Genomic DNA, 27,751 nt, shown 5'->3' on the forward strand with positions numbered 1-27,751 from the left:
CTATATCCCCTCATACCCCCCCATTAGCCCCCATATACCCCCCGTTACCTGCTGCCCCCTCTGTGTGATGGCCTTGTCCTCCAGCGCCCTGAGCTTGGCCGGGTACTGCTGCGGCAGGATGTGTCCCATGGCGCACAGCCCCTGGCCCAGCTTCACGTACAGGCCGCCGTTACGCAGCGCCCCCTGCAGGAGACGCTCCGCACCGCGCTCGTGGCAACGCGACATCGCAGCCTCGAACGCAGCGCTGCCCTGGAACCACACGGGGACACATAGGGAACAATAAGGGACACGTAGGGACACATTAGGGAACCTAAGGGCCCCATAGGGACACATAGGGCACGTATGGACCCCATAGAGCTCATAGGACACATACAGACCCCATAGGGAACCATAAAGCCCATAGGGCACATACAGACCCCATAGCGACACATACTGGCCCTATAGGGACCTATACAGACCACAGGGCACATACAGACCCCATAGGGAACAATACGGCACCACAGGGACCCATAGGGCACATACAAACCCCATACAGACCCCATACAGCCCATACAGCCCCATAGAGCCCCATAGGGGACATACAGCCCCATAGGGAACCTAAGGGCCCCATAGGGACACATAGGGCACAGACGGACCCCATAGGGACACATAGGGCACATACGGACCCCATAGGGACACATAGGGCACATACAGACCCCATACTACCCCATACAACCCATACAGCCCCATAGATCACATACAGACCCCATACAGCCCTATACAGCCCATAGGGACCCATACAGCCCCATACAGCCCATAGAGCCCCATAGGGCACATACAGACCCCATAGAGCTCATAGGACACATACAGACCCCATAGAGTTCATAGGACACATACAGACCCCATACAGCCCCATAGGGCACATAAAGACCCCATAGTGCCCCATACAGCCTATAGGGACCCATACAGCACATAGGGCACATACAGACCCCATACAGCCCATAGGGCACAAATGGACCCCATACAGCCCCATACAGCCATAGGGCACATACAGACCCCATACAGCCCATAGGGAAACATATGAACCCCATAGGGACACATAGGGCACATACGGACCCCATACGACCCATAGGGAACATACAGACCCCATACAACCTCATAAAGCCCCATACAGCCCCATAGGGCACATACAGACCCCATACAGCCCATAGGGCACGTACAGACCCCATAGGGAACCTAAGGGCCCCATAGGGACACATAGGGAACCTAAGGGCCCCATAGGGACACATAGGGCACATAGGGAACCTAAGGGCCCCATAGGGACACATAGGGCACATAGGGAACCTAAGGGCCCCATAGGGACACATAGGGCACATAGGGAACCTAAGGGCCCCATAGGGACACATAGGGCACGTACAGAACCCATAGGGACACATAGGGCACATAGGTAACCATACGGACCCCATAGAGCCCATAGGGAACATACAGACCCCATACAGACCCCATACAGCCCATACAGCCCCATAGGGCACATACAGACCCCATACAGCCCATAGGGAACCTAAGGGCCCCATAGGGACACATAGGGCACATACAGACCTCATACAGCCCCATACAGCCCATAGGGCACATACAGACCCCATAGGGAAACTAAGGGCCCCATAGGGACACATAGGGCACGTACGGACCCCATACAGCCCCATACAACCCATAGGGCACATACAGACCCCATATACCCCACTAGGCACATACGGACCCCATAGGGAACCATACGGCACCATAGGGACCCACAGGGCACATACAGACCCCATACAGCCCATAGGGAACCATACGGACCCCATAGGGACCTATGGGGCACATACAGACCCCATAGTGCCTCATACAGACCCCATAGAGCCCCATGCAGCCCCATAGGGCACATACAGACCCCATACGGAACCATACGGCACCACAGGGACCCATAGGGCACATACAGACCCCATACAACCCCATTGGGCACATACAGCCCCATAGGGCACATACAGACCCCATACAGCCCTATACAGCACATATAGACCCCGTAGAGCCCATAGGGCACATACAGACCCCATAGGGAACCTAAGGGCCCCATAGCGACATATAGGGCACGTATGGACCCCATACAGCCCATAGGGAACCTAAGGGCCCCATAGGGACACATGGGGCACGTATGGACCCCATAGGGAACCTAAGGGCCCATAGGGACACATAGGGCACATACGGACCCCATACAGCCCCATATAGACCCCATACAGCCCATAGGGCACATACAGACCCCATAGGGAACAATAAGGGCCACATAGGGACGCATAGGGCACGTACGGACCCCATAGGGACACATAGGGCACATACAGACCCCATACAGCACATAGGGAAACTAAGGGCCCCATAGGGACACATAGGGCACATATGGACCCCATACAGCCCATAGGGAACCTAAGGACCCCATAGGGACACATAGGGCACATATAGACCCCATAGAGCCCCATAGGGAACCTAAGGACCCCATACAGCCCATAGGGAAACTAAGGGCCCCATAGGGACACATAGGGCACATAGGGACCCCATAGGGAACCTAAGGGCCCCATAGGGACACATAGGGCACGTACAGACCCCATAGAGCACATACAGACCCCATACAGCCCCATACAGACCCATACAGACCCATACAGCCCAACAGAGCCCCATACAGCCCATAGGGTACATACAGACCCCATAGGGACACATGGGGCACATATGGAAACATATGGACCCCATAGGGACACATAGGGACACATAGGGCACGTACGGACCCCATACAACCCCATATAGACCCCATACAGCCCATAGGGCACATACAGACCCCATACAGCCCATAGGGAACCATACAGCCCCATAGAGCCCCATACAACCCATAGGGAACCATACAGCCCCATAAGGCCCCATAGGGCACATAAAGACCCCATAGTGCACCATATAGCCCCATAGAGCACATGCATACCCCATACAGCCCCATAGGGCACATACAGACCCCATAGGGAACCATATGGCACCATAGGGCCCCATACAGCCCATAGGGCCCATACAGACCCCATACAGCCCATAGGGAACATATAGGTCCCCATAGGGACACATGGGGCACATAGGGAAACATATGGACCCCATAGGGACACATAGGGCACATACAGACCCTGGGGCACATACAGACCCCATAGGGACACATAGGGCACATACAGACCCCATAGGGACACATAGGGCACATACAGACCCTGGGGCACATACAGACCCCATAGGGACACATAGGGCACATACAGACCCCATAGGGACACATAGGGCACATACAGACCCCATACAGCCCATAGGGAACCTAAGGGCCCCATAGGGACACATAGGGCACATAGGGACACATGGGGCACATATAGACCCCATAGGGAACCTAAGGGCCCCATAGGGACACATGGGGCACATACAGCCCCATACAGCCCATAGGGAACCATATGGACCCCATAGGGACACATAAGGCATATATGGACCCCGTAGGGACACATGGGGCACATACAGACCCCATAGGGAACCTAAGGGGCCCCATAGGGACACATAGGGCACGTACGGACCCCATACAGCCCATAGGGCACATACAGACCCCATAGCAACACATACGGACCCCATAGGGACACATACGGACCCCATAGGGATACATACGGACCCCATACAGCCCCATACAGCCCATAGGGCACATACGGACCCCATAATGACCCATACAGCCCATAATGACCCATACAGCCCATAGGGCACATAGGGACCCCATACAGCCCTTAGGGAACCTAAGGGCCCCATAGGGACACATAGGGCACATACAGACCCCATAGCAACACATACTGGCCCTATAGGGACCTATACAGCCCATAGGGCACATACAGACCCCATAGCGACACATACGGACCCCATAGGGAACCATATGGACCCCATAGGGACACATAGGGCACATGGGGACACATAGGGCACGTATGGACCCCATAGGGAAACTAAGGGCCCCATAGGGACACATAGGGCACATACGGACCCCATAGGGAACCTAAGGGCACCCATAGGGACACATAGGGCACGTACGGACCCCATACAACCCCATATAGACCCATACAGCCCATAGGGCACATACAGACCCATAGGGACACATGGGGCACATATGGAAACATATGGACCCCATAGGGACACATAGGGACACATAGGGCACGTACGGACCCCATACAACCCCATATAGACCCCATACAGCCCATAGGGCACATACAGACCCCATACAGCACATAGGGCACATACAGACCCCATAGGGACACATGGGGCACATAGGGAAACATATGGACCCCATAGGGACACATAGGGCACATACGGACCCCATAGGGACACATAGGGCACATAGGGACCCCATAGGGAACAATAAGGCCCCATAGGGACACCTGGGGCACATACAGACCCCATAGGGAACCTAAGGGCCCCATAGGGACACATAGGGCACATACAGACCCCATAGGGACACATAGGGCACATATGGACCCCATAGGGACACATAGGGCACATATGGACCCCATAGGGACACATAGGGCACATACAGACCCCATACAGCCCCCATACAGCCCCATAAGGCGCATACAGACCCCATAGAGCTCATAGGACACATACAGACCCCATACAGCCCATAGGGCACATACAGACCCCATAGGGAACCTAAGGGCCCCATAGGGACACATAGGGCACGTACGGACCCAATAGAGCTCATAGGGAACATACGGACCCCATAGAGCACATACAGACCCATACAGCCCCATAAGGCGCATACAGACCCCATAGAGCTCATAGGACACATACAGACCCCATAGAGCTCATAGGACACATACAGATCCCATACAGCCCATAGAACCCCATACAGCCCATAGGCACATACGGACCCCATACAGCCCATAGGGAACCTAAGGGCCCCATAGGGACACATAGGGCACGTACAGACCCCATAGAGCACATACAGACCCCATACAGACCCCATACAGCCCCATAGAGCTCATAGGGCACATACACACCCCATACAGCCCATAGGGCACATACAGACCCCATAGGGAACCATACGGACCCCATATAGACCCATAGGGCACATGCAGACCCCGTACAACCCCATACAGCCCCATAGGGCACATACAGACCCCATACAGCCCTATACAGCACATATAGACCCCATACAGCCCATAGGGCCCATACAGACCCCATACAACCCCATACAGACCATAGGGCACATACAGACCCCATAGAGCCCATAGGGAACCTAAGGGCCCCATAGGGACACATAGGGCACATACGGACCCCATAGAGCCCATAGGGAACATACAGACCCCATACAACCTCATACAGCCCCATACAGCCCCATAGGGCACATACAGACCCCATAGGGAACCATACGGACCCCATAGGGACCCATAGGGCACATATGGACCCCATACAGCCCTATACAGCACATATAGACCCCTAGACCCCATTGGGCACATACAGACCCCATAGGGAACCTAAGGGCCCCATAGGGACACATAGGGCACATATGGACCCACCCCAATCCCATTCCCACCCCAATCCCAATCCCAATCCCAATCCCATCCCAACCCCAATCCCAATCCCACCCCAATCCCCATTCACGCCCCAACCCCAATCCAACCCAATCCCAACCCTATTCCCACTCCAATCCCAATCCCACCCCAATCCCAACTCCAATCCAATCCCAATCTAATCCCAACTCCATTCCCAATCCCAATCCCAATCCCTTCCCAATCCCAACCCCAATCCCACCCCAATCCCACCCAACCCCAACCCCAATCCCACCCCAATCCCAACCCTATTCCCACCCTATTCCCACCCCAATCCCACCCCAATCTCACCCAATCCCAATTCCCCCCCAACCCCAATCCCACCCCAACCCATCTCAACCACAACCCCAATCCCAATCCCAATCTAATCCCAATCCCAATCCAACCCTATTCCCACCCCAATCCCACCCCGACCCCACCCCAACCCCAATCCCACCCCTATTCCCACCCCAACCCCAATCCCAATCCCAATCCCAATCCCACCCCAATCCCACCCCAATCCCAATCCAATCCCAATCCCACCCCAATCCCAACCTCAATCCCACCCCAATCCCAACCCCAATCCCAATCCCACCCCAATCCCACCCAATCCCAATCCCAATCCCAATCCCAATCCCACCCCATTCCCACCCCAACCCCAATCCAATCCCAATCCCAACCCTATTCCCACCCCAATCCCAATCCCAATCCCACCCCAACCCCAATGCAACCCCAATCCTAATCCCAATCCCAATCCCACCCCAACCCCAATGCAACCCCAATCCTAATCCCAATCCCAATCCCAATCCCATCCCAATCCAACCCCAATCCCAATCCAATCCCAATCCCAATCCCACCCCAACCCTAATCCCACCCCAATCCCAACCCTATTCCCACCCCAACCCCAATCCCACCCCAACCCCAATCCCAATCTAATTCCAATCCCAATCCCACCCAATCCCAATCCCAACCCCAACCCCAATCCCTATCGCATCCCTAACCCAACCCCAATCCCAATCTCACCCTAATCCCAATCCAACCCCAATCCCAACCCTATTCCCACCCCAATCCCACCCCAATCTCACCCCAATCCCAATCCCACCCCAACCCAACCCTAATCCCAATCCCACCCCAACCCCAATCCCACCCCAACCCATCTCAACCACAACCCCAATCCCAATCCCAATCTAATCCCAATCCAATCCCAACCCTATTCCACCCCAATCCCACCCCAACCCCACCCCAACCCCAATCCCACCCCTATTCCCACCCCAACCCCAATCCCAATCCCAATCCCATCTTAATCCCAATCCCACCCCAACCCCAATCCAACCCCAACCCCAATCCCACCCCAACCCCAATCCAACCCCAATCCAATCCCACCCCACTCCCCCCCCCCGTCCCCCCCCACCTCCTCGACTCCCACAGCTCCACATGTTGCGTCCACCAATAATCCACGGAGATCCCGACCCCAACAGACAGCGACCTGTGGGGCAGCAACAGCTTGGGGGGCACAGCCCCATAGCCCACCCCATAGCCCACCCCATAACCCACCCCATAACCCACCTTATAACCACAACCCCATAACCCACCCCATAACCCACCCCATAACCCATAACCCACCCCATAACCCACCCATAGCCCACCCCATAACCCACCCCATAACCCACCATAGCCTACCCCATAGCCCACCCCATAGCCCACCCCATAACCCACCCCATAGCCCACCCCATAACCCACCCATAACCCATCCCCATAACCCATACCAAAACCCACCCCATAACCCACCCCCATAACCCACCCCATAACCACAACCCCATAACCCACCCCATAACTCACCCCATAACCACAACCCCATAACCCACCCCATAACCACAACCCCATAGCCCACCCCATAGCCCACCCCATAACCACCCCATAACCCACCCCATAACTCACCCATAACCACAACCCCATAACCCACCCCATAACCACAACCCCATAGCCCACCCCATAACCCACCCCATAACCCCACCCCATAACCCACCCCATAACCCACCTTATAACCACAACCCATAACCCACCCCATAACCCACCCCGATAACCACCCCATAGCCCACAACCCCATAGCCCACCCCATAACCACCCATAACCCACCCATAACCCACCCATAGCCCACAACCCCATAACCCACCCCATAACCCACCCCATAACCCACCCCATAGCCCACAACCCCATAACCCACCCCATAACCCACCCCATAACCCACCCCATAGCCCACAACCCCATAACCCACCCCATAACCCACCCCATAACCCACCCCATAGCCCACCCCATAACCCAACCCCATAACCCACCATAGCCCACCCCATAGCCCACCCCATAACCACAACCCCATAACCCACCCCATAACCCATAGCCCACCCCATAACCCACCCCATAACCACAACCCCATAACCCACCCCATAACCCCATAGAACCCCATAGAACCCCATAACCCCATATAACCCCATAACCCCACCCCATAACCCCATAGAACCCCATAGAACCCCATAACCCTATAAGCACCAATACCCCACAACCCCATAGAACCCCAGAACCGCACAGAACCCAGAACCCCATAATACCACAACCCCATAGAAACCATAGAACCCCACCCCATAACCCATATAACCCCATAAGCACCACAACCCCATAACCCATATAACCCCATAACCCACCCCATAACCCCATAGAACCCCATAGAACCCCATAAGCACAACCCCATAACCCCATAAGAACCTCATTACCCATAAACAGAACAACCCCATAACCCCATATAAACCCATATAACCCATATAACCCCATAGATACCCATAAGCCATAACCCCATAACACGCCATAACCCCCTAAACACCACAACACCATAACTCCATATAACTCCATAGTCCTCCACATAACTCCATATAATCCATAACCCACCCATAACACCATAACCCACCCCATAACCACAACCCCATAACCCACCCCATAACCCACCCCATAACCACAACCCCATACCCACCCCATAACCCACCCCATAACCACAACCCATAACCCACCCCATAACCTACCCCCATAACCCACCCCATAACCCCATAACCCACCCCATAACCACACCCCATAACCACAACCCCATAACCACCCCATAACCCCATAACCCACCCCATAACCACAACCCATAACCACAACCCCATAACCCACCCCATAACCCCATAACCCACCCCATAACCACAACCCCATAACCACAACCCATAACCCACCCCATAACCCACCCCATAACCACAACCCCATAACCACCCCATAACGCACCCATAACCCACCCCCATAACCCACCCCATAACCCACCCCATAACCCCATAACCCACCCCATAACCACAACCCCATAACCCACCCATAACCCCATAGAACCCCATAGAACCCCATAACCCCATATAACCCCATAACCCCACCCATAACCCCATAGAACCCCATAGAACCCATAACCCTATAAGCACAATACCCACAACCCCATAGAACCCCAGAACCCCACAGAACCCCAGAACCCCATAAATACCACAACCCATAGAAACCCATAGAACCCCACCCATATAACCCCACATAACCCCATAACCGAACCCCATAACCCCATATAACCCCATAACCCCACCCCATAACCCATAGAACCCCATAGAACCCATAACCCTATAAGCACCAATACCCCACAACCCATAGAACCCACCCCATAACCCCATATAATCCCCTAACCCCATAACACCATAGAACCCATAGAACCCCGTAACACCATAAACACATAACCTCACAACCCCATAGAACCCCATAGAACCCCATAACCCCATAAGCACCAAAACCCACAACCCCATAGAACCCACCCCGTAACCCTATAACCCCATGTAACACCATAACCACAACCCATAGTACCCATAGAACCCCATAACCCACCCCATAACCCACCCCATAACCACAACCCCATAGCCCACCCCATAACCACAACCCCATAACCCACCCCATAACCCACCCCATAACCCACCCCATAACTCACCCCATAACCACAACCCCATAACCCACCCATAACCCACCCTATAACCACATAGAACCCCATAGAACACCATAGAACCCCACCCCATAACCCTATAACCCCATATAACCCCATATACCCCATAACGCCATAAGAACCCCATTACCCCATAAACAGAACAACCCCATAACCCCATAAAACCCCATAACCCCATAACCCCATATAACCCCATAAACACCACAGCCCCATAACCCCATATAACCCCATGGAATCCCATAACCCCATAAACACCACAACCCCATAAACCCATAACCCATAGAACCCATGAACCCCATAAACACCAGAACCCCATAGAACCCCATAACACCATAAGCACCACAACCCCATAACCCCACAACCCTATAGAGCCCCATAACCCCATATAACCCATAAACACTGCAACCCCATAACCCCATAACCCCATAGAACCCCATAACACTATAAGCACCAATACCCCATAACCCCATAACCCCATATAATCCCCTAACCCCATAACCCAATAGAACCCCATATAACCTCATAACCCCATAAGCACCACAACCCCATAACCCCATAGAACCCCATAACACCATAAACACCACAACCCCATAACCCCATATAACCCATAACCCCACAACTCCCAACCTCACCCATAACCCCCCAACCCCATAACCCCCCAACCTCAAACCACAACCCCATAACCCCATATAACCCCATAAGCACCACAACCCCATAACCCCATATATCCCATATAACCCCATACAACCCCATATAACCCCATACAACCCCATATAACCCCATATAACCCCATATAACCCCATAACCCCATATAACCCCATATAACCCCATATAACCCCATACAACCCCATATAACCCCATATAACCCCATATAACCCCATAACCCCATATAACCCCATATAACCCATATAACCCCATATAACCCCATATAACCCATATAACCCCATATACCCCCTATAACCCCGCTGACCCCCCAACCCCCCCCATGACCTTTGACCCCCCCATGACCCCTATTGCCCCCCCAACCCCCTGACCTTTGACCCCCATGCCTCCAAACCCACCATGACCTTTGACCCCCCCCACACCCCCTATACCATCCCGACCCATGACCTTTGACTCCCATAACCTCCCCTATAGTCCCCCAAAATGACCTTTGACCCCACCACCAAACCCCGTGACCTTTGACCCCCCATGCCCTCTATACCTCCCCATGACCTTTGACCCCCACACCTCCTATACCATCCCGACCCATGACCTCTGACCCCATACCCTCCCCTATACCCCCCAACATGACCTTTGACCCCACCAACAAACCCCATGAGCTTGACCCCCCAATGCCCCCTATACCTCCCCATGACCTTTGACCCCCCACAACCCCTATACCACCCCAACCCATGACCTCTGACCCCATAATCCCCCCATAGCCCCCAACGTGACCTTTAACCCCACCACCAAACCCCATGACCTTTGACCCCCCATGACCCCTATACCCACCCAACCCATGACCTTTGACCCCATAACCCCCCTATAGCCCCCGTGACCTTTGACCCCTCCAAAGCCCCAATGACCTTTGACCCCTCCCCAAACCCCCCATGACCTTTGACCCTTCCCAAACCCCCACCTCTGACCCCCGATGCCCACCATACCCCCCCGACCCCTGACCCCTACACCCCCTATGACCCCCCCATGACCTCTGACCCCCCTAACCACAAATGACCTTTGACCTCCCAACCCATAGGTGACCTTTGACCCCCCAAACCCCAGCTGACCTTTGACCCCTACCTGGCGAAGCGCCCCACCCCCCCCATCAGCAGCCTCAGCTTCCGCCTTTGGGGGGGGGCGGCACCGAAGTAACAGCCAATAGGAACAGCCAGAACCAACGGGACGACCAATGGGAGCCTGCGGGACAGACAGCCCATAATAACCCCATAATGACCCTATAGGGACAGCCCATAATAACCCCATAATGACCCTATAGGGACAGCCCATAATAACCCCATAATGACCCCATAATGACCCCATAATAACCCCATAATGACCCCATAATAACCCCATAATGACCCTATAGGGACATGCCATAATAACCCCATAATGACCCTATAGGGACAGCCCATAATAACCCCATAATGACCCCATAATGACCCCATAATAACCCCATAATGACCCTATAGGGACAGCACATAATAACCCATAATGACCCTATAAGGACAGCCCATAATAATCCCATAATGACCCTATAGGGACAGCCCATAATAACCCCATAATGAGACTCTATAGGGACAGCCCATAAAACCCCATAATGACCCTATAGGGACAGCCATAATAACCCCATAATGAGACTCTATAGGGACAGCCCATAATAACCCCATAATGACCCTATAGGGACAGCCCATAATAACCCCATCATGACCCTATAGGGACAGCCCATAATAACCCCATAATGACCCTATAGCCCATAATAACCCCATAATAACCCTATAGGGACAGCCCATAATAACCCCATAATGACCCTATATAGACACCCCATAATAACCCCATAATGACCCTATAGGGACAGCCCATAATAACCCCATAATGACCCTATAGGGACAGCCCATAATAACCCCATAATGACCCTATAGGGACAGCCCATAATAACCCATAATGACCCTATAGGGACAGCCCATAATAACCCATAATGACCCCATAATGACCCATAATAACCCATAATGACCCCATAATAACCCCATAATGACCCTATAGGGACATGCCATAATAACCCCATAATGACCCTATAGGGACAGCCCATAATAACCCCATAATGACCCCATAATGACCCCATAATAACCCCATAATGACCCTATAGGGACAGCACATAATAACCCCATAATGACCCTATAAGGACAGCCCATAATAATCCCATAATGACCCTATAGGGACAGCCCATAATAACCCCATAATGAGACTCTATAGGGACAGCCCATAAAAACCCCATAATGACCCTATAGGGACAGCCCATAATAACCCCATAATGACCCCATAGGGACAGCCCATAATAACCCCATAATGACCTATAGGGACAGCCCATAATAACCCCATCATGACCCTATAGGGACAGCCCATAATAACCCCATAATGACCCTATAGCCCATAATAACCCCATAATAACCCTATAGGGACAGCCCATAATAACCCCATAATGACCCTATAGACACCCCATAATAACCCCATAATGACCCTATAGGGACAGCCCATAATAACCCCATAATGACCCTATAGGGACAGCCCATAATAACCCCAGAATGACCCTATAGGGACAGCCCATAATAACCCCATAATGACCCTATAGGGACAGCCCATAATAACCCCATAATGACCCTATAGGGACAGCCCATAATAACCCCATAATAACCCCATAATGACCCTATAGGGACAGCCCATAATAACCCCATAATGACCCTATAGGGACAGCCCATAATAACCCCATAATGACCCCATAGGGACAGCCCATAATAACCCCATAATGACCCTATAGATACAGCCCATAATAACCCCATAACGACCCTATAGGGACAGCCCATAATAACCCCATAATGACCCTATAGGGACAGCCCATAATAACCCCATAATGACCCTATAGATACAGCCCATAATAACCCCATAATGACCCTATAGGGACAGCCATAATAACCCCATAATGACCCTATAGGGACAGCCCATAATAACCCCATAATGACCCTATAGGGACAGCCCATAATAACCCCATAATGACCCCATAGGGACAGCCCATAATAACCCCATAATGACCCTATAGGGACAGCCCATAATAACCCCATAATGACCCTAAAGGGACAGCCCATAATAACCCCATAATGACCCTATAGGGACAGCCCATAATAACCCCATAATGACCCTATAGATACAGCCCATAATAACCCCATAATGACCCTATAGGGACAGCCATAATAACCCCATAATGACCCTATAGGGACAGCCCATAATAACCCCATAATGACCCCATAATAACCCCATAATGACCCCATAGGGACAGCCCATAATAACCCCATAATGACCCTATAGGGACAGCCCATAATAACCCCATAATGACCCTATAGGGACAGCCCATAATAACCCCATAATAACCCTATAGGGACAGCCCATAATAACCCCATAATGACCCTATAGGGACAGCGCATAAGTGACCCCACAACCCCATAAGTGACCCCATATGTGACCCCATGACCCGATATGTGACCTCATATGTGACCCCATATGTGACCCATAAGTGACCCCATATCCCCATATGTGACCCCATATGTGACCCCACGACCCCACAAGTGACCCCATGACCCCATATGTGACCCCATACGTGACCCCATAACTGCATATATGACCCCATATGTGACCCCATATGTGACCCCATGACCCCACAACCCCATATATGACCCCTTATGTGAACCATACGTGACCCCATATCCCCATATGTGACCTCATATGTGACCCACAAACCCCATATGTGACCCATGACCCCATATATGACACGATATGTGACCCCATAACCCCACAAGTGACCCCATATCCTCATATGTGACCTCATATGTGACCCCATACGTGACCCCATACCTTATATGTGACCCCATATGTGACCCGACTGACCCCATATTTGACCCCATAACCTATATTTGACCCCATATGTGACCCCATGACCCCATGTGACCCCATGACCCCATATGTGACCCCATTTGTGACCCCATAACCCCACAAGTGACCCCATGACCCCATAAGCCCATATGTGACCCCATATGTGACCCCATATGTGACCCCATGACCCCATATGTGACTCCATAACCCCATGTGACCCCATATGTGGCCCCATACCTTATATGTGACCCCATATGTGACCCCATGACCTCATATGTGACCCCACAAGTGACCCCATAACCCTATATGTGATCCCATGACCCCATATGTGACCCCACAACCCCATATGTGACCCCATATGTGACCCCACAACCCCATATGTGATCCCATACTTTATATGTGACCCTATATGTGACCCCACAACCCCACAATTGACCCCACAACCCCATAAGTGACCCCATATGTGACCCCATTTGTGACCCCATTTGTGACCCCATGACCCCATAAGTGACCCCATAAGTGACCCCATGACCCCATATGTGACACCACCACCCCATATGTGACCCCATATTTATGACCCCATACCTTATATGTGACCCCATATGTGACCCCATGACCCCATATGTGACCCCATATGTGACCCCATAAGTGACCCCATATGTGACCCCATATGTGACCCCATAAGTGACCCCATGACCCCATATGTGACCCTATATGTGACCCCATATGTGACCCCACAACCCCATATGTGACCCTATATGTGACCCCATATGTGACCCCATGACCCCATATGTGACCCCATATCCCCATATGTGACCTCATATGTGACCCCATATGTGACCCCATACCTTATATGTGACCCCATATGTGACCCCATATATGACCCCATATGTGACCCCATAAGTGACCCCCTAACTGCATATGTGACCCCATAACCCCATATATGACCCCATATGTGACCCTATAACCCCATATGTGACCCCATATATGACCCCATATGTGACCCTATAACCCCATATGTGACCCCATATATGACCACATATGTGACCTCTTGACCCCATATGTGACCCCATGACCCCAAAGTTGACCCCATAACCCAATAGATGACCCCATGACCCCGAGGCTGACCCCATGGTTGACCCTTTGACCCCATGGTTGACCCCATGACCCCATGGTTGACCCCATGACCCCACAGTTGACCCCTTGACCCCAGGTCTGACCCCTTGACCCTATGGGTTACCCCATGACCCCAGTGCTGACCCCATGACCCCAAGGGCCAACCCCATGACCCCATGGCTGACCCCTTGACCCCATGGGTGACCCTTTGACCCTAGGGTTGACCCCTTGACCCCAGTTCTGACCCCTTGACCCCATGGCTGACCCCATAACCCCATAGATGACCCCATGACCCCATGGCTGACCCCATGACCCCATAGTTGACCCCATGACCCCATAGTTGACCCCTTGACCCCCCCCCTCACCTGGCAGTGCGACCCTTCTGGGCCAATAGGGGGCGCCAACGCAGCACCTGGAACAGGGAAACAACAGCGGGATGTGGGGGGCAGCTGCCCCATAAGTGACCCATAGCTGCCCCATAAGTGACCCATAGCTGCCCCATAAGTGACCCATAAGTGACCCATAGCTGCCCCATAAGTGACCCATAGCTGCCCCATAAGTGACCCATAAGTGACCCATAGCTGCCCCATAAGTGACCCATAGCTGCCCCATAGCTGCCCCATAAGTGACCCATAGTGACCCATAGCTGCCCCATAAGTGACCCATAAGTGACCCATAGCTGCCCCATAAGTGACCCATAGCTGCCCCATAAGTGACCCATAAGTGACCCATAGCTGCCCCATAAGTGACCCATAGCTGCCCCATAGCTGCCCCATAAGTGACCCATAGTGACCCATAGCTGCCCCATAAGTGACCCATAAGTGACCCATAGCTGCCCCATAAGTGACCCATAGCTGCCCCATAAGTGACCCACAAGTGACCCATAACTGCCCCATAGCTGCCCCATAGCTGACTCATAACTGACCCATAACTGACCCATAAGTGACCCATTAGTGACCCATAAGTGACCCATAGCTGCCCCATAACTGACCCATAGCTGCCCCATAACTGACCCATAACTGACCCATAACTGACCCACAGTGACCCACAACGGACCCACAACTGACCCATAGCTGACCCATAAGTGACCCATAACTGACCCACAACTGACCCATAAGTGACCCATAAGTGACCAATAACTGACCCATAGCTGCCCCATAACTGACCCATAACTGCCCTATAGCCCCATAGCTGCCCCATAGCTGCCCTATAGCCCCATAGAAGCCCCATAAGCCGCCCTATAGCCCCATAGCTGCCCCATAACAGCCCTATAGCCCCATAGCTGCCCCATAACCACCCTATAGCCCCATAGCTGCCCCATAAGCCGCCCTATAGCCCCATAGCTGCCCCATAACCGCCCTATAGCCCCATAGCTGCCCCATAACCGCCCTATAGCCCCATAGCTGCCCCATAAGTGCCCTATAGCCCTATAGAATCCCCATAAGCCGCCCTATAGCCCCATAGCTGCCCCATAAGCCGCCCTATAGCCCCATAGCTGCCCCATAACCGCCCTATAGCCCCATAGCTGCCCCATAAGTGCCCTATAGCCCCATAGCTGCCCCATAACCGCCCTATAGCCCCATAGCTGCCCCATAAGTGCCCTATAGCCCCATAGCTGCCCCATAAGTGCCCTATAGCCCCATAGCTGCCCCATAACCCCCCTATAGCCCCATAGCTGCCCCATAACCGCCCTCTAGCCCCATAGCTGCCCCATAACCGCCCTATAGCCCCATAGCTGCCCCATAACCGCCCTATAGCCCCATAGCTGCCCCATAAGTGCCCTATAGCCCCATAGCTGCCCCATAACCGCCCTATAGCCCCATAGCTGCCCCATAACCGCCCTATAGCCCCATAGCTGCCCCATAAGTGCCCTATAGCCCCATAGCTGCCCCATAAGTGCCCTATAGCCCCATAGCTGCCCCATAACCGCCCTATAGCCCCATAGCTGCCCCATAACCGACCTATAGCCCCATAGCTGCCCCATAACCGCCCTATAGCCCCATAGCTGCCCCATAACTGCCCTATAGCCCCATAGCTGCCCCGTAACCGCCCTAAAGCCCCATAGCTGCCCCATAACCGCCCTATAGCCCCATAGCTGCCCCATAAGCCGCCCCATAAGCCGCCCTATAGCCCCATAGACGCCCCATAAGCCGCCCTATAACCCCATAGAAGCCCCATTAGTCGCTCTATAGCCCATAGCTGCCCCATAAGTGCCCTATAGCCCCATAGCTGCCCCATAACCGCCCTATAGCCCCATAGCTGCCCCATAACCGCCCTATAGCCCCATAGATGCCCCATAAGTGCCCTATAGCCCTATAGAATCCCCATAAGCCACCCTATAGCCCCATAGCTGCCCCATAAGCCGCCCTATAGCCCCATAGCTGCCCCATAACCGCCCTATAGCCCCATAGCTGCCCCATAAGTGCCCTATAGCCCCATAGCTGCCCCATAACCGCCCTATAGCCCCATAGCTGCCCCATAACCGCCCTATAGCCCCATAGCTTGCCCGATAACCGCCCTATAGCCCCATAGCTGCCCCATAACCGCCCTATAGCCCCATAGCTGCCCCATAACCGCCCTATAGCCCCATAGCTGCCCCATAACCGCCCTATAGCCCCATAGCTGCCCCATAAGTGCCCTATAGCCCCATAGCTGCCCCATAACCGCCCTATAGCCCCATAGCTGCCCCATAAGTGCCCTATAGCCCCATAGCTGCTCCATAACCGCCCTATAGCCCCATAGCTGCCCCATAACCGCCCTATAGCCCCATAGCTGCCCCATAACTGCCCTATAGCCCCATAGCTGCCCCATAACCGCCCTATAGCCCCATAGCTGCCCCATAAGTGCCCTATAGCCCCATAGCTGCCCCATAAGTGCCCTATAGCCCCATAGCTGCCCCATAACCCCCCTATAGCCCCATAGCTGCCCCATAACCGCCCTCTAGCCCCATAGCTGCCCCATAACCGCCCTATAGCCCCATAGCTGCCCCATAACCGCCCTATAGCCCCATAGCTGCCCCATAAGTGCCCTATAGCCCCATAGCTGCCCCATAACCGCCCTATAGCCCCATAGCTGCCCCATAACCGCCCTATAGCCCCATAGCTGCCCCATAAGTGCCCTATAGCCCCATAGCTGCCCCATAAGTGCCCTATAGCCCCATAGCTGCCCCATAACCGCCCTATAGCCCCATAGCTGCCCCATAACCGACCTATAGCCCCATAGCTGCCCCATAACCGCCCTATAGCCCCATAGCTGCCCCATAACCGCCCTATAGCCCCATAGCTGCCCCATAACCGCCCTAAAGCCCCATAGCTGCCCCATAACCGCCCTATAGCCCCATAGCTGCCCCATAAGCCGCCCCATAAGCCGCCCTATAGCCCCATAGACGCCCCATAAGCCGCCCTATAACCCCATAGAAGCCCCATTAGTCGCTCTATAGCCCCATAGCTGCCCCATAAGTGCCCTATAGCCCCATAGCTGCCCCATAAGTGCCCTATAGCCCCATAGCTGCCCCATAACCGCCCTATAGCCCCATAGCTGCCCCATAACTGCCCTATAGCCCCATAGCTGCCCCATAACCGCCCTATAGCCCCATAGCTGCCCCATACGATGCCCTATAGCCCCATAGAAGCCCCATAAGCCGCCCTATAGCCCCATAGCTGCCCCATAAGTGCCCTATAGCCCCATAGCTGCCCCATAACCACCCTATAGCCCCATAGAAGCCCCATAGGCCGCCCTATAGCCCCATAGAAGCCCCATTAGCCGCCCCATAAGTGCCCTATAGCCCCATAGAAGCCCCATAACCGCCACTATAGCCCCATAGCTGCCCCATAACCGCCCTATAGCCCCATAGCTGCCCCATAAGTGCCCTATAGCCCCATAGCAGCCCCATAACCGCCCTATAGCCCCATAGCTGCCCCATAAGTGCCCTATAGCCCCATAGAAGCCCCATAAGCCGCCCCATAAGTGCTCTATAGCCCCATAGAAGCCCCATAGGCCGCCCTATAGCCCCATAGAAGCCCCATAAGTGCCCTATAGCCCCATAGCTGCCCCATAACCACCCTATAGCCCCATAGCTGCCCCATAACCGCCCTATAGCCCCATAGCTGCCCCATAACCGCCCTATAGCCCCATAGCTGCCCCATAAGTGCCCGATAGCCCCATAGCTGCCCCATAACCGCCCTATAGCCCCATAGCTGCCCCATAAGCCGCCCTATAGCCCCATAGAAGCCCTATAAGCTACCCTATAACCCCATAGAAGCCCCATAACCGCCCTATAGCCCCATAGCTGCCCCATAACCGCCCTATAGCCCCATAGCTGCCCCATAAGTGCCCTATAGCCCCATAGCTGCCCCATAAGCCGCCCTATAGCCCCATAGAAGCCCCATAACCGCCCTATAGCCCCATAGCTGCCCCATAAGTGCCCTATAGCCCCATAGCTGCCCCATAAGCCGCCCTATAACCCCATAGAAGCCCCATAACCGCCCTATAGCCCCAAAGCTGCCCCATAACCGCCCTATAGCCCCATAGCTGCCCCATAAGATGCCCTATAGCCCCATAGAAGCCCCATAAGCCGCCCTATAGCCCCATAGCTGCCCCATAAGTGCCCTATAGCCCCATAGCTGCCCCATAACAACCCTATAGCCCCATAGAAGCCCCATAGGCCGCCCTATAGCCCCATAGAAGCCCCATAAGCCGCCCCATAAGTGCTCTATAGCCCCATAGGCCGCCCTATAGCCCCATAGAAGCCCCATAAGTGCCCTATAGCCCCATAGCTGCCCCATAACCGCCCTATAGCCCCAAAGAAGCCCCATAAGCCGCCCTATAACCCCATAGAAGACCCATATGCGCCCTATAGCCCCATAGCTGCCCCATAAGTGCCCTATAGCCCCATAGCTGCCCCACAACTGACCCATAGCTGCTTCATAGCTGCCCCATAACTGACTCATAGCGCCCCATAACTGACCCATAGCTGCCCCATAGCTGACCCATAAGTGACCCATTAGTGACCCATAAGTGACCCATAGCTGCCCCATAGCTGCCCCATAACTGACTCATAGCGCCCCATAACTGACCCATAACTCACCCATAGCTGCCCCATAAGTGCCCCATAAGTGACCCATAAGTGACCCATAACTGACCCACAACTGACCCATAAGTGACCCATAACTGACCCATAGCTGCCCTATAGCCCCATAGCTGCCCCATAATCGCCCTATAGCCCCATAGCTGCCCCATAACCGCCCTATAGCCCCATAGCTGCCCCATAACCGCCCTATAGCCCCATAGCTGCCCCATAACCGCCCTATAGCCCCATAGCTGCCCCATAACCGCCCTATAGCCCCATAGCTGCCCCATAACCGCCCTATAGCCCCATAGCTGCCCCATAACCGCCCTATAGCCCCATAGCTGCCCCATAAGCCGCCCCATAACCGCCCTATAGCCCCATAGCTGCCCCATAACTTGCCCTATAGCCCCATAGCTGCCCCATAACCGCCCTATAGCCCCATAGCTGCCCCATAACTTGCCCTATAGCCCCATAGCTGCCCCATAACCGCCCTATAGCCCCATAGCTGCTGCCCCATAACCGCCCTATAGCCCCATAGCTGCCCCATAAGTGCCCTATAGCCCCATAGCTGCCCCATAGCAGCCCTATAGCCCCATAGCTGCCCCATAAGTGCCCTATAGCCCCATAGCTGCCCCATAAGTGCCCTATAGCCCCATAGCTGCCCCATAACCGCCCTATAGCCCCATAGCTGCCCCATAAGATGCCCTATAGCCCCATAGAAGCCCCATAAGCCGCCCTATAGCCCCATAGCTGCCCCATAAGTGCCCTATAGCCCCATAGCTGCCCCATAACCACCCTATAGCCCCATAGAAGCCCCATAGGCCGCCCTATAGCCCCATAGAAGCCCCATTAGCCGCCCCATAAGTGCCCTATAGCCCCATAGAAGCCCCATAACCGCCCTATAGCCCCATAGCTGCCCCATAAGCCGCCCTATAGCCCCATAGAAGCCCCATAAGCCGCCCCATAAGTGCTCTATAGCCCCATAGAAGCCCCATAGGCCGCCCTATAGCCCCATAGCTGCCCCATAACCGCCCTATAGCCCCATAGAAGCCCCATAAGTGCCCTATAGCCCCATAGCTGCCCCATAACCGCCCTATAACCCCATAGAAGCCCCATAAGCCGCCCTATAACCCCATAGAAGCCCCATAAGCCGCCCTATAACACCATAGCTGCCCCATAACCGCCCTATAGCCCCATAGCTGCCCCATAACAGCCCTATAGCCCCATAGCTGCCCCATAGGCCGCCCTATAGCCCCATAGACACCCCATAACCGCCCTATAGCCCCATAGCTGCCCCATAACTGCCCTATAGCCCCATAGCTGCCCCATAACCGCCCTATTGCCCCATAGCTGCCCCATAAGTGCCCTATAGCCCCATAGCTGCCCCATAACCGCCCTATAGCCCCATTGCTGCCCCATAACCGCCCTATAGCCCCATAGCTGCCCCATAACCGCCCTATAGCCCCATAGCTGCCCCATAACCGCCCTATAGCCCCATAGCTGCCCCATAACCGCCCTATAGCCCCATAGCTGCCCCATAAGTGCCCTATAGCCCCATAGCTGCCCCATAAGTGCCCTATAGCCCCATAGCTGCCCCATAACCGCCCTATAGCCCCATAGCTGCCCCATAAGTGCCCTATAGCCCCATAGCTGCTCCATAACCGCCCTATAGCCCCATAGCTGCCCCATAACCGCCCTATAGCCCCATAGCTGCCCCATAACTGCCCTATAGCCCCATAGCTGCCCCATAACCGCCCTATAGCCCCATAGCTGCCCCATAAGTGCCCTATAGCCCCATAGCTGCCCCATAAGTGCCCTATAGCCCCATAGCTGCCCCATAACCCCCCTATAGCCCCATAGCTGCCCCATAACCGCCCTCTAGCCCCATAGCTGCCCCATAACCGCCCTATAGCCCCATAGCTGCCCCATAACCGCCCTATAGCCCCATAGCTGCCCCATAAGTGCCCTATAGCCCCATAGCTGCCCCATAACCGCCCTATAGCCCCATAGCTGCCCCATAACCGCCCTATAGCCCCATAGCTGCCCCATAAGTGCCCTATAGCCCCATAGCTGCCCCATAAGTGCCCTATAGCCCCATAGCTGCCCCATAACCGACCTATAGCCCCATAGCTGCCCCATAACCGCCCTATAGCCCCATAGCTGCCCCATAACTGCCCTATAGCCCCATAGCTGCCCCATAACCGCCCTATAGCCCCATAGCTGCCCCATAACCGCCCTAAAGCCCCATAGCTGCCCCATAACCGCCCTATAGCCCCATAGCTGCCCCATAAGCCGCCCCATAAGCCGCCCTATAGCCCCATAGACGCCCCATAAGCCGCCCTATAACCCCATAGAAGCCCCATTAGTCGCTCTATAGCCCCATAGCTGCCCCATAAGTGCCCTATAGCCCCATAGCTGCCCCATAACCGCCCTATAGCCCCATAGCTGCCCCATAACTGCCCTATAGCCCCATAGCTGCCCCATAACCGCCCTATAGCCCCATAGCTGCCCCATACGATGCCCTATAGCCCCATAGAAGCCCCATAAGCCGCCCTATAGCCCCATAGCTGCCCCATAAGTGCCCTATAGCCCCATAGCTGCCCCATAACCACCCTATAGCCCCATAGAAGCCCCATAGGCCGCCCTATAGCCCCATAGAAGCCCCATTAGCCGCCCCATAAGTGCCCTATAGCCCCATAGAAGCCCCATAACCGCCCTATAGCCCCATAGCTGCCCCATAACCGCCCTATAGCCCCATAGCTGCCCCATAAGTGCCCTATAGCCCCATAGCAGCCCCATAACCGCCCTATAGCCCCATAGCTGCCCCATAAGTGCCCTATAGCCCCATAGAAGCCCCATAAGCCGCCCCATAAGTGCTCTATAGCCCCATAGAAGCCCCATAGGCCGCCCTATAGCCCCATAGAAGCCCCATAAGTGCCCTATAGCCCCATAGCTGCCCCATAACCACCCTATAGCCCCATAGCTGCCCCATAACCGCCCTATAGCCCCATAGCTGCCCCATAACCGCCCTATAGCCCCATAGCTGCCCCATAACCGCCCTATAGCCCCATAGCTGCCCCATAACTGACCCATAACTGCCCCATAGCTGCCCCATAACTGACCCATAACTGCCCCATAACTGACTCATAGCGCCCCATAACTAACCCATAGTGACCCATAGCTGACGCATAAGTGACCCATAACTGACCCATAACTGACCCACAACTGACCCATAACTGACCTATAACTGACTCATAACTGCCCCATAAGTGACCCATAACTGCCCCACAGCTGCCCCATAGCTGCCCCATAACTGACCCATAGCTGCCCCATAACCGCCCTATAGCCCCATAGCTGCCCCATAAGTGCCCTATAGCCCCATAGCTGCCCCATAACCGCCCTATAGCCCCATAGCTGCCCCATAAGTGCCCTATAGCCCCATAGCTGCCCCATAACCGCCCTATAGCCCCATAGCTGCCCCATAACCGCCCTATAGCCCCATAGCTGCCCCATAAGTGCCCTATAGCCCCATAGCTGCCCCAATAACCGCCCTGTAGCCCCATAGCTGCCCCATAACCGCCCTATAGCCCCATAGCTGCCCCATAAGTGCCCTATAGCCCCATAGCTGCCCCATAAGTGCCCTATAGCCCCATAGATGCCCCATAACCGCCCTATAGCCCCATAGCTGCCCCATAACCGCCCTATAACCCCATAGCTGCCCCATAACCGCCCTATAGCCCCATAGCTGCCCCATAACCGCCCTATAGCCCCATAGCTGCCCCATAAGTGCCCTATAGCCCCATAGCTGCCCCATAAGTGCCCTATAGCCCCATAGCTGCCCCATAACCGCCCTATAGCCCCATAGCTGCCCCATAACCGCCCTATAGCCCCATAGCTGCCCCATAAGTGCCCGATACCCCATAGCTGCCCCATAACCGCCCTATAGCCCCATAGCTGCCCCATAAGTGCCCGATAGCCCCATAGCTGCCCCATAACCGCCCTATAGCCCCATAGCTGCCCCATAAGCCGCCCTATAGCCCCATAGAAGCCCTATAAGCTACCCTATAACCCCATAGAAGCCCCATAACCGCCCTATAGCCCCATAGCTGCCCCATAACCGCCCTATAGCCCCATAGCTGCCCCATAAGTGCCCTATAGCCCCATAGCTGCCCCATAAGCCGCCCTATAGCCCCATAGAAGCCCCATAACCGACCTATAGCCCCATAGCTGCCCCATAAGTGCCCTATAGCTTCATAGCTGCCCCATAAGCCGCCCTATAACCCCATAGAAGCTCCATAACCGCCCTATAGCCCCAAAGCTGCCCCATAACCGCCCTATAGCCCCATAGCTGCCCCATAAGATGCCCTATAGCCCCATAGAAGCCCCATAAGCCGCCCTATAGCCCCATAGCTGCCCCATAAGTGCCCTATAGCCCCATAGCTGCCCCATAACAACCCTATAGCCCCATAGAAGCCCCATAGGCCGCCCTATAGCCCCATAGAAGCCCCATAAGCCGCCCCATAAGTGCTCTATAGCCCCATAGGCCGCCCTATAGCCCCATAGAAGCCCCATAAGTGCCCTATAGCCCCATAGCTGCCCCATAACCGCCCTATAGCCCCAAAGAAGCCCCATAAGCCGCCCTATAACCCCATAGAAGCCCCATAAGCGCCCTATAGCCCCATAGCTGCCCCATAAGTGCCCTATAGCCCCATAGCTGCCCCATAACCACCCTATAGCCCCATAGAAGCCCCATAGGCCGCCCTATAGCCCCATAGAAGCCCCATTAGCCACCCCATAAGTGCCCTATAGCCCCATAGAAGCCCCATAACCGCCCTATAGCCCCATAGCTGCCCCATAAGCCGCCCTATAGCCCCATAGAAGCCCCATAAGCCGCCCCATAAGTGCTCTATAGCCCCATAGAAGCCCCATAGGCCGCCCTATAGCCCCATAGCTGCCCCATAACCGCCCTATAGCCCCATAGAAGCCCCATAAGTGCCCTATAGCCCCATAGCTGCCCCATAACCGCCCTATAACCCCATAGAAGCCCCATAAGCCGCCCTATAACCCCATAGAAGCCCCATAAGCCGCCCTATAACACCATAGCTGCCCCATAACCGCCCTATAGCCTCATAGCTGCCCCATAACAGCCCTATAGCCCCATAGCTGCCCCATAGGCCGCCCTATAGCCCCATAGACACCCCATAACCGCCCTATAGCCCCATAGCTGCCCCATAACTGCCCTATAGCCCCATAGCTGCCCCATAACCGCCCTATAGCCCCATAGCTGCCCCATAAGTGCCCTATAGCCCCATAGCTGCCCCATAACCGCCCTATAGCCCCATAGCTGCCCCATAACCGCCCTATAGCCCCATAGCTGCCCCATAACCGCCCTATAGCCCCATAGAAGCCCCATAAGCTGCCCTATAGCCCCATAAGCCGCCCCATAAGCCGCCCTATAGCCCCATAGAAGCCACATAACAGCCCTATAGCCCCATAGCTGCCCCATAAGTGCCCTATAGCCCCATAAACCGCCCCATAAGCCGCCCTATAACCCCATAGAAGCCCCATAAGCCGCCCTCTAGCCCCATAGCTGCCCCATAAGTGCCCTATAGCCCCATAGAAGCCCCATAAGCCGCCCCATAAGTGCCCTATAGCCCCATAGAAGCCCCATAGGCCGCCCTATAGCCCCATAGAAGCCCCATAAGTGCCCTATAGCCCCATAGCTGCCCCATAAGCCGCCCTATAGCCCCATAGAAGCCCCATAAGCCGCCCTATAACCCCATAGAAGCCCCATAACCGCCCTATAGCCCCATAGCTGCCCCATAACCGCCCTATAGCCCCATAGCTGCCCCATAAGTGCCCTATAGCCCCATAGCTGCCCCATAACCGCCCTATAGCCCCATAGCTGCCCCATAAGTGCCCTATAGCCCCATAGCTGCCCCATAACCGCCCTATAGCCCCATAGCTGCCCCATAACCGCCCTATAGCCCCATAGCTGCCCCATAAGTGCCCTATAGCCCCATAGCTGCCCCATAACCGCCCTATAGCCCCATAGCTGCCCCATAAGTGCCCTATAGCCCCATAGCTGCCCCATAACCGCCCTATAGCCCCATAGCTGCCCCATAAGCCGCCCTATAGCCCCATAGCTGCCCCATAAGTGCCCTATAGCCCCATAGCTGCCCCATAACCGCCCTATAGCCCCATAGCTGCCCCATAACCGCCCTATAGCCCCATAGCTGCCCCATAATCGCCCTATAGCCCCATAGCTGCCCCATAAGTACCCTATAGCCCCATAGAAGCCCCATAAGCGCCCTATAGCCCCATAGCTGCCCCATAAGTGCCCTATAGCCCCATAGCTGCCCCATAAGCCGTCCCATAACCGCCCTATAGCCCCATAGCTGCCCCATAACCGCCCTATAGCCCCATAGCTGCCCCATAACCGCCCTATAGCCCCATAGCTGCCCCATAACCGCCCTATAGCCCCATAGCTGCCCCATAAGATGCCCTATAGCCCCATAGAAGCCCCATAAGCCGCCCTATAGCCCCATAGCTGCCCCATAAGTGCCCTATAGCCCCATAGCTGCCCCATAACCACCCTATAGCCCCATAGAAGCCCCATAGGCCGCCCTATAGCCCCATAGAAGCCCCATTAGCCGCCCCATAAGTGCCCTATAGCCCCATAGAAGCCCCATAGGCCGCCCTATAGCCCCATAGCTGCCCCATAACCGCCCTATAGCCCCATAGCTGCCCCATAAGTCTCCCCATAACCGCCCTATAGCCCCTAAGCTGCCCCATAGGCCGCCCTATAACCCCATAGAAGCCCCATAACCGCCCTATAACCCCATAGCTGCCCCATAACCGCCCTATAGCCCTATATAGGCTATATAAGGGGGGTTCGGGAACTTCCGGAAGGGGTTCGGGTATTTCCGGAAGGGGTTCGGGTACTTCCGGGGGGTGTTCGGGTATTTCCGGTGGGTTTCGGGGCTCCCCGCTCCCCGCTCACCGCCGCGCGCTGCCCCATGGCCTCCCGAAGCTCCGCCCCTCGCTCCTTCCCATTGGTCGATACGACTCGAGGTCCCGCCCCTCAGTCCGCGAGCGGGCCGAGCGCGGATTGGTGGAAAAACGAAGAAGTCCCGCCCCTTTCAACGCTGATTGGTCGGGATGGAAGGGGAGGAAGCGTGGTGCGATTCCCCGCCCACATCGGCTCCCGCCGCGCTCTCTGATTGGCTGAGAGAAAGAGTGGGCCGAGGGGGCGGGGTCAAGGCACTTAGCCACGCCCCCTATAGGTACCACGTGACTGTGTGGCTGCGGGGTCAT

At 54.9% G+C, this 27,751-nt stretch overlaps 1 protein-coding gene across 1 annotated transcript; it reads right to left on the reverse strand.

Moving 5' to 3' along the window:
• ADCK5 (aarF domain containing kinase 5) lies at window positions 1–27,751 on the reverse strand. Its single transcript, XM_072330593.1, has 6 exons — window positions 27,725–27,751; window positions 27,438–27,573; window positions 15,732–15,778; window positions 11,413–11,529; window positions 6,991–7,065; window positions 1–249 (listed from the first exon to the last, which is right to left on the reverse strand). Exons 1-6 carry the CDS (start codon window positions 27,749–27,751, stop codon window positions 1–3), a joined length of 651 nt encoding a protein of 216 aa, XP_072186694.1.

This window comes from Excalfactoria chinensis, chromosome 2 (genome assembly GCF_039878825.1).
Source record: "Excalfactoria chinensis isolate bCotChi1 chromosome 2, bCotChi1.hap2, whole genome shotgun sequence".
Classification (NCBI taxonomy): domain Eukaryota; kingdom Metazoa; phylum Chordata; class Aves; order Galliformes; family Phasianidae; genus Excalfactoria; species Excalfactoria chinensis.